This window comes from Nematostella vectensis, chromosome 4 (genome assembly GCF_932526225.1).
Source record: "Nematostella vectensis chromosome 4, jaNemVect1.1, whole genome shotgun sequence".
Classification (NCBI taxonomy): domain Eukaryota; kingdom Metazoa; phylum Cnidaria; class Anthozoa; order Actiniaria; family Edwardsiidae; genus Nematostella; species Nematostella vectensis.
Genome location: NC_064037.1, coordinates 8,893,515 through 8,903,562, shown reverse-complemented (window position 1 = coordinate 8,903,562; position 10,048 = coordinate 8,893,515). Strand labels below are relative to the sequence as shown.

Below are 10,048 nucleotides of genomic sequence, written 5' to 3'. Positions count from 1 at the left end.
GCTTGGTACGCATCATCAGTGCTTATTTACGTTGATACCACCGTAACAGACTTTTGAGGTGTTCGTCTCCACAAGTGGTATAACATTACATCCGCGAAATTTGAACGTTCTCCGAACATCGGATGTAAGGCGTTGTTCTTCAATTCTGTACCACTGTACAGACTGTGTAGCGCTAACCCCTGCCCTGAGCTAAATACCCGCATCAGGTTCGTACTTTACTTTAGATCGCAATTGGTGCGACTTCCGCGGAATTGTATGTTGCTGTTCAAGTGCACCTATTTCTGTGTCGATCGTCACACTTTTCCGCCCACTAAAATGCGCACACCAAGGACGTCTTTTTTTAGGTTTGTGTTGATATCATTAAGTGCTTATTTCCTGATACTTAAAGATGTCTTCTCCGGAAGTGGTTTACAATTGCGGGTTTAAATTCCTTATTATATGAAGGGCAAAGCTAGTAGTTTCAACTCCCCATAGGAATCTCGTAAACATTCTAATGGGTCCAATATAGCATGGCTAGGATGACAAATGAGGGAATTGAAAGAATTACTTTTCATAAGTTGAACCACCTTTGAGAAATCCAGAATCCAATGGGCCAAAAGCCCTGAGAACTGAGATGGGGACTCGGCGCGTGTCAAACCAAAGTTTCCCTCTCACATTTCAATTATATAATTATGGGAGCAACTTCAGAATACCCGTCCACTGTGGAGCCACGTTACTGCCGTGGTCCGCAGCCCGCAGTGAAGCCGTCTTTCTGATTCATCTAACGAAATTATTCAATTGATCTAAGTCACTGCTACCGTGGTCCGCAGTCCGATGTGAAGCCGTCTTAATTTATAGAACGAAGTATCAAATAATAAGTCTAAGTAATCTAAGTCACTGCTACCGTGGTCCGCGGTCCGAAGTAAGGACGTATTAATGATTATTTTCTGTATAGTTTTGTTAATAAAGTTTAGTCTAACTTTCCAAACATACAATACAGACGCCGGATGAATATGATTAAGTCCTAGACCGCGGACCAACCAATTTCGCATTATGGATGAATTAATAATCCTTGACTGCGGACCGCGGACCAACCAATTTCGCATTATGGATGAATTAGTAATCCTTGACTGCGGACCGCAAACCAACATAACATATCCGACTATAATTTAATTGTGCAATGATGGATACTTTTATTGAGTAGTTCTGGTCTGGACTGCGGGCTGCGGACCGATGAAATTTAGAGGCCTTAAAATGTGTACGGGTATTCTGAAGTTTAGCACAAATTCTTTGCGATTTACAAAAAATATGGTACTCGTTTGCTTGGGTCGCCCGGGGAATTATGGAGTCATTAAACGATGGAAAATTTTTTTTATAACGGCCCACACACTTGGTAGGAGGAAATCCAAACACATCGATGAAAATTCGGATGTATAGCGCGGTTCATTATTTCCTGTGCCGATTGCCGATTATTTGACCCCTTTATCCCCGCCTGATAGAAAAGTATCTGCTAGAATAAAAAGCGCAAAGCGGAAAGGGTTAATTAAGGAGGTGAGGGAGTTTTACTTAAGGTGGGGCATCTTCGTATGGGTCCTGTGCTATGCTTGTTTGTTCATGCTGTTTTTATCCCCTCTAGCTAGAAGAAATATATATATATATATAAGAATTAGTAACTATCTTCAGGAGACCCTATGACCCTAAAACTTTTATTACCATTTTAAGGTCTGCCTTTCCAGCGTTTCTCGCCCACTTTATATTTATTCCTACTTTAAAAGCTTAAAAAGCCTCTACTAAAGCTTTAGCAAAACTTCACGTAACTCTAATAATATAAGTTACTATTTCCGGCTTTAATTGAGAACACCGAAAAAGGGTCAAGTGGAGTTCCATTTGTGTCGACATCGCGTGTTGGCATGTTGAAAATCTACCGTTAAACACATGCTTTTATACCGGCAGATGAGTTTTGATCTAAATAAAACCGACACTAATCAAACCCAGTTCCTAAAAACAGGCAAATAAAAAAACTAACCATATAAAAAAGTGGATCGTGCAAAGAATGTGCTAGAAGCTAATCGAAATAGGGAGAAGAGGGGGGGGGGAAGGGTAAATAGCAGCAAACTACCCTCCCTGGATCCTCACATGCAAATGTCTTGAACTATCCCCACCCAGCGACATCAATAGAGTCAAGTCGATTTATTTACGACATTGGGATCGAATACGGTGGCGTTAAAGATTGGGTCCTCGTGAGTCCAACAGGCGGTCCTTAATAGATCATTGGCTCCCTGTGGTGACGACAATGAGTCACCGGAAGTGCTGTTGGAGGAACCTCACACCACTCCAAAGGGAGATCATTGGCCCCCTGTGGTGACGACACTGAGTCACCGGAAGGGCTGTTGGAGGAACCTCACACCACACCACTCCCTAAAAGCTACAATAGCTGAACACAAACGCCTAGGATATCATAAAAGTCAATGAGAAATTTTAATGTTTTTTAATCTTATTTACGCGAAATGATAACACGTACCCAATGTGTTTTGAAATAATCCTTAATCGTCAATTGCTCTAAGTTTTAATTTGTTTTTCATTCTTTTAATTGTGCTTCGTTGATTTTGGGCACCCTTAGGGTTATTGTCGATTGTATCTGACTTTCAAAGGGAGGGGCACACCCGCAGAGCCTCACCCGATGTCGTGGACCTGGAAACTTCTATTAATGACCGCCTTCGATTGGTTGAGAAGATTATGTTCATCTGTACCCAATTATTAGCCTGACGTGTTTTTAATGGCCAAGAATGTAATCTTGTACTCTTGACTTGAGATCTTTACTTCTGTTCAAAGCAGACCGTTCGGTACTCTGTAAATGGGAAATAACTGCTACATAGCAATAAAAGTCAATATGACTTGAACAGCTTGGTTATCGTTTGTGAATTATTAAAAGTTGACTGGAGACACGTGATCAGATATCATTTAACATATCACTGATCGCCTCGCCTCCTACAATCGAATTCTACACTGCCGGCGGGTTAGGGATTGGATCAATTCTTCTGCTCTCATAAGTATTACAACAAAACCACTCCTTAAACGAGATCAAAGAGAACATCATCAATCCAGCCAGAGCGACCACACCACCACTCACAAAGAACGCTATGGAATAACTCTTGGACAGGTCATAAATCCAGCCGGCAAGAGGTGGCCCGGAGACTTCAGGGAAAGATAACAGGAAAAACAACCAGCCAATACCAGAGGGCAGTCGATGCACCCCAACAATATCCACAGTGTTTATGAAGATCAGTGACCACAAGAAAGCCTCAAAGACCCCGAACGCGCACCCGTACACCGCCAGAGCCGCGAAGCTCGTTGCTAGAGGTGCGAGGAAGTTTGCTGTACTGAAAAAGAAGAAGGCAAATTGGAGAAATTGAAGACGTCGTTTGGGCCATCTGTCCGATACGCGGCCAACTATCGGACGGCAAATTGCTGACGTTACTGAGATGAAGTACAGAAGAAATGCTGATTGGTATTCGCTGATTCCTTTGTCTTCGGCGAGACGCACCTGGAAAGAGGGACATTTACAAGTTAATGGTGAATTATCTTTAAAAAATCTCTAACAGTAAGAAACTGTAAATTTGGCCTATACTTTTCCATTTGTACCCCCTAAAATAAAATTCTCCTTTAACTTAGCTTCTAATTTACGGATACTACTAAAATAAAGTTTTCCTAGAGAATTTCACCCTTTTAGTATGCTTGAGTTAATTTCTAACATCTTAAACAATCAAAATAAACACAAGATAAAAGAAAGGGATGACAAAAAGGCAAATAACCTCACTGCGTCTGAAAGGTACCCTTTAAAACTTACCAAATGAACGTAAGGGATCAACAGCGCTGGAAACAGCGTAGCTAGACACACGAGCCACATGACGAACTTCCTGTTTTTGAACACGGACACATCAAATCCCTTTTTAGCCCGAACCTCCGCCTCACCGTCCCTCCGGGGTGCCTCGGGGACAGGTCTGTAAGTCAATCCACTGATAACCACGATGATATGAAACCCGGCTATCGCCACCATAGTCAGACTAAACCCAAGCTTGTTGAACAGGAACTGAAGGAGAGGGGTCAACGTCAGGGTTCCTACTGGTGCCCCGAGCTGCCCGAGGGAATAGGCCAGTGCTAGATGTTTCTTGAAGTACATAGGTATAATGACTAGGCCTGAACAGAGGCAAAGCGAGGTCCCCAAGCCCAAACCGACACCGTACGTGACGTAGAGAAGCTCCAGGGAGGGACTGTAAGCGGAGGAGAGGAAGGCGATGGCGCACACGAAACCCCCCGCGATGGCCGTGGCGCGGGAGCCGTAGCGCTGTACTAGTAAGGTGCATATTATGGTCAAAAAGTGTTCGAATCCCGTAGCCATTGATGTCACCCAGGCTGGTGAAGAAAAAAAATATTATTAATTTTTCACAGTCTCTAAAAACATCATAACATGGCTGCTATGGGCTGGGTATAATGGCATGGGCCGGTAGACGTACTGACGATGCACTTTGTTACCATAGAGCTATGCTGCTATAGACCGTATATCGACAGCGTTTACTGCCATTAGCCGTGCATGTACTGCAGGTACTATAGACTGCATATGTACAGCGCACACTACTATAGACTACATATGTACTGTGCACACTACTATAAGCTACATATGTGCCGTGCACACTACTATAGACTATATATGTACCGCGCACACTACTATAGACTACATATGTACCGCGCACACTACTATAGACTATATATGTACCGCGCACACTACTATAGACTACATATGTACTGCGCACACTACTATAGACTACATATGTACTGCGCACACTACTATAGACTACATATGTACTGTGCACACTACTATAGACTACATATGTACTGTGCACACTACTATAGACTACATATGTACCGCGCACACTACTATAGACTATATATGTACCGCGCACACTACTATAGACTACATATGTACTGCGCACACTACTATAGACTACATATGTACTGCGCACACTACTATAGACTACATATGTACTGTGCACACTACTATAGACTACATATGTACTGTGCACACTACTATAGACTACATATGTACCGCGCACACTACTATAGACTACATATGTACCGCGCACACTACTATAGACTACATATGTACCGCGCACACTACTATAGACTACATATGTACTGCGCACACTACTATAGACTACATATGTACTGCGCACACTACTATAGACTACATATGTACTGCGCACACTACTATAGACTACATATGTACTGTGCACACTACTATAGACTACATATGTCTGCGCACACTACTATAGACTACATATGTACTGCGCACACTACTATAGACTACATATGTACCGCGCACACTACTATAGACTACATATGTACCGCGCACACTACTATAAACTACATATGTACTGCGCACACTACTATACACTACATATGTACCGCGCACACTACTATAGACTACATATGTACTGCGCACACTACTATAGACTACATATGTACTGCGCACACTACTATAGACTACATATGTACCGCGCTCACTATTACAGACTACATATGTCTGCGCACATTACTATAGACTACATATGTACCGTGCACACTACTATAGACTACATATGTACTGCGCACACTACTATAGACTACATATGTACTGCGCACACTACTATAGACTACATATGTACTGCACACACTACTATAGACTACATATGTACTGCGCACACTACTATAGACTACATATGTACCGCGCACACTACTATAGACTACATATGTACTGCGCGCACTACTATAGACTACATATGTACTGCGCACACTACTATACACTACATATGTACCGCGCACACTACTATAGACTATATATGTACCGCGCACACTACTATAGACTACATATGTACCGCGCACACTACTATAGACTATATATGTACCGCGCACACTACTATAGACTACATATGTACTGCGCACACTACTATAGACTAGATATGTCTGCGCACATTACTATAGACTACATATGTACTGCGCACACTACTTTAGACTACATATGTACTGCGCACACTACTATAGACTACATATGTTCTGCACACACTACTATAGACTACATATGTACTGCGCACACTACTATAGACTACATATGTACTGCGCACACTACTATAGACTACATATGTACCGCGCATATGTACCGCGCACACTATTATAGACTACATATGTACCGCGCTCACTATTATAGACTACATATGTACTGTGCACACTACTATAGGCTACATATGTACCGCGCACACTACTATAGACTACATATGTACTGCGCACACTACTATAGACTACATATGTACCGCGCACACTACTATAGACTACATATGTACTGCGCACACTACTATAGACTACATATGTACTGTGCACACTACTATAGACTACATATGTACCGCGCACACTACTATAGACTACATATGTACTGCGCACACTACTATAGACTACATATGTTCTGCACACACTACTATAGACTACATATGTACTCCGCACACTACTATAGACTACATATGTACCGCGCACACTACTATAGACTATATATGTACTGCGCACACTATTTAAGACTACATATGTACTAAACAGTTGCTAGAGAATAGATATGCGCATTTCAAGAAAGCGAGTTGTGCATCTTTTTTGATAAAATACGTGATAATTAAGATATTGTTTGGTTTTCTACAACAATGGTGCACTTGGAAGTGAGCAGTTGACATTGACATCAACAAGAAACGGTTACCAATATAAGTTATTATTATACTATAAGTTGTTATTATTCCACTTCAGCCATCCTTTTGTTATAATAACAGATATGACCCTGTCACATTGGGGGGGGGGGGGGGGGGGGGGGCTGTACGCGTCTATGAACATGACGTCAGTGGTATGGAGGAATAAATTTTTTATATAAAATGTTTTATATCAACATTTAATTACGGACCTAAAAATACACGCGAGATTAAAAAAAAAATTCTAGGGAATGCTTTCTTTAGCGTCTCATTCCAGCAATAGACACTGTAGGAATGCGTTTCAGCTTCTAATGATAGCCACGCCTATAAGATTCATGGGTTTAAGATCCATGCTGACTCAGCACGTGAGAAATTGATGACTGCGCCGTCGTGCCGAGCGTGCTGTTTTACACAGATCATCTGTAACTACTTTCCTCTAATACGTGACCAACAGCCCTAGGTCATTCCCAACCCGTGACGGGAGATAATGCAACAATAACAGCGAGATGAGTTCAGTATCAGTCACGAGATTGCAATAAATATTGTGAGAGCAAATAGAATAAGTCAAAAGAGAACGGCGAGCTTGAAAAGCAGCACGTTTTTTATTTTGCCCTATTCTTATTTTGCTATTTTTATTATAACGTATTTTCTTTAAGTAAAAACATTTTAGTACAAACATGTTGGTTCTCATTAGCAGGTCACCCTAAAGGTTACACGAGACAAAGGAAAGTATAAAAAAAAACTCAAAAAAATTCTGACCCCTGTCTCTGGCGATCGGAATCGTTCCAGCATTCATGTTCTTTTTTTTCAATGACTTCCTATTGTTGTACAATGGAATGACATTAAAAGGACATCCTCATTTGTAATTACTTCTAGTACATTACTAATCTCTTTGTTTTTCACGAAGGAACTTCTCTTCTGGTGATTGATTGCTTCATTCTAGAACTCCTCGCGTATTGGTGTATTATCTTTATATTGACCTCAAGAATTTATCGTTTCCGTAGTTTACTTCATCGATTTTCGTACTGCCTTACTGCGTTTGATCTTAACACTCTAGCAATATATAGTATTGTATATATAGGATAGTATATTACTTGAATTTGATAAAATACTACTTGATGCTGCCTGTCAAAAAAGTTATCTAAACAAAAATGTAATCTATTGTGTTAACATGATATAAGAGTTTCAAAGGTTACGTAGGTGTTTAGTTGCACTTTCTTGGTGCGCCAAAAACAAAATGATTTTGAACATGAGCATGATGAATGATTATTTCTTCCAACAAGATTGAAAAGGAAAACAATTGCCTCGACATTAGCTTGGAGGAAATTCCCTTTGATGTTGCTTGTATGCACTACACATAATAAACATATATAAACGGCAAATAAAACAATTTTTGTAACACAGCAGGGATGGGATGTTCTCTCATAAAAATGTCACGTTTTTGCAGTACAGCAAATGAACAAACCCTGTAAATCAGACCCTACCTGTTTTTCCTCTGCCTTGTTTGTACCTCTCAAGTAATGCCACGAATATGATTCCAGCGCAGTTATGTAGTCCTGCTGCTAGGAGCATGATACAAAAAGACGAAAAACAGACAACCCATGCCCAGCCTTTGTCCATGTGTGAGGGGACATCTTCTTGCTGCTGCATAGCTGAAGGTGCAGCGCCATTTGCAGTCTCTTGTGGATTTTCTTCTTCACTCGTCATTTTATCTGCTGCAAACTCGTTCTATTGTTCACGGATATCATGCCAAAGTCCTCGGGTCAATTTTGCCTATTGTTCTTTTTATAGCCGCTCCTTTGAGGAGTCAGGTATCACTGCAATGCCTTCTGGGAGATTTAGTGAGTTGTGGTGTGTGGGTAGATTACAGGATATTCTCAAATGATCTGGTTGTTTTTGATTGTTTTCGCTGTTGGTGGAAATAGCCGGAATATTGCCCGACAGGAGCGCTGTTAGGAATACTCACCAGCACGTCAAAGATATAATCAGAAATCAGAAAACATCATATAACTTGATAGATATAGAAAGCATAGGCTACATAAAAAATATATTCGGGGTCTCAGACCCTGAATATATTTTTTATTTTTGAATTTATTTTTCTGAATATATATTATGAAAAACCAGAATCACAAGATTCTGTAGAGCGTGAGGTCTTCCTAAACTATCATCATAATATGATAATTACTTTAACATTTTTGTGCGATTAAATCTGCGTGTGTTTTAGCGTATTTGCAGATGTAGAACAGATCGCTTTCACAAACAAAAAACTTTTAATAAAAGCCCTCTTTTAAACGAATTGTACGTTTTCGAAGGAGATTGGAACGAGAGAACATCTATAACAAAAGGGGAAAAAGTTCCTAAAATATTGTGTTATATAGTTATTAAAAATATTAAATAGGGTATTGATATTAAAAGCATTCATTGAGCGTAATGGAGGAATTGGGTGGCCATATGAATCCAGCACAGTTCTGAATAAGCTCGGTCATACCAAAAAACCACCGAGAACCTCTGAGTTTTCCCGTTTCCCTTTTATAGTGCACTCAGATGGCTCGTGGTGGCTCCCATGACTTCTTTTACTTCTGCTAAATATTCCGTGTCTTTGAAGGCGGGAGACCCGTTGGAACTCGTTATGTAATCTTGCCCTTTAACTAAGACTTTGCAAGCTCCCGATCGGTAACATTCTGTGTCGATCAAATGTCAAAAGTAATCTATCTTCTAGCTTCTAGGTGCCTGCTAGCTATTTTTTCTCTGCTAGCTTCTAGTTGCCTGCTAGCAAGAGACCATGATATAAGAGAACGAATTCCTGTGGCCCATGATAAAGTTCAAGAAAGCTATTTTTAGATTGCGCGAGCTTGTCAATCAAAGCATCCATATATGGTTCGTCGCGCCATATTTGGTTATGGGCACCACGAGCTAGTACTATTTCACACCAAAATTTTTCCCACTTCGTTCGCTACCTGTTTTTATCCTTTTAGCTGCTCTTCAAGGCTCATGATCACAATGCTACTCATGGGGTGGTGTCCTGTTATCTGTTAAGTTATCTAATGTTCAGTTATCTAAATGTTATATAAATAATTGAACGGGAAGACGTCGGGGAGACGGTGGTGCATCGTGCAGACTCCTAAAAAGTTCTTTTTATCTGCAATTCGGTGAGATAGAATACATAGGCATTCTCAGAGTCTATGTTATATATTTTAATACAAGAAGGGTTTTATTTTTTTTTTTATTTATAACATTTTTAGATGAATGAACAAATGAGCAAATGTTCAGAAATCATGTAACTCAAGAAACCCTTGTCACTGGAATAAGAT

General features: G+C 40.5%; 1 protein-coding gene across 1 annotated transcript; it reads right to left on the bottom strand.

The window, feature by feature from the left end:
- Positions 1-2,452: 2,452 nt before the first annotated feature.
- Positions 2,453-9,707, bottom strand: LOC5506580 (monocarboxylate transporter 14). The gene is made up of 3 exons (XM_048726438.1): positions 8,222-9,707; positions 3,827-4,392; positions 2,453-3,523 (listed from the first exon to the last, which is right to left on the bottom strand). Exons 1-3 carry the CDS (start codon positions 8,442-8,444, stop codon positions 2,981-2,983), a joined length of 1,332 nt encoding a protein of 443 aa, XP_048582395.1. The 5' UTR covers positions 8,445-9,707; the 3' UTR covers positions 2,453-2,980.
- Positions 9,708-10,048: the final 341 nt, after the last annotated feature.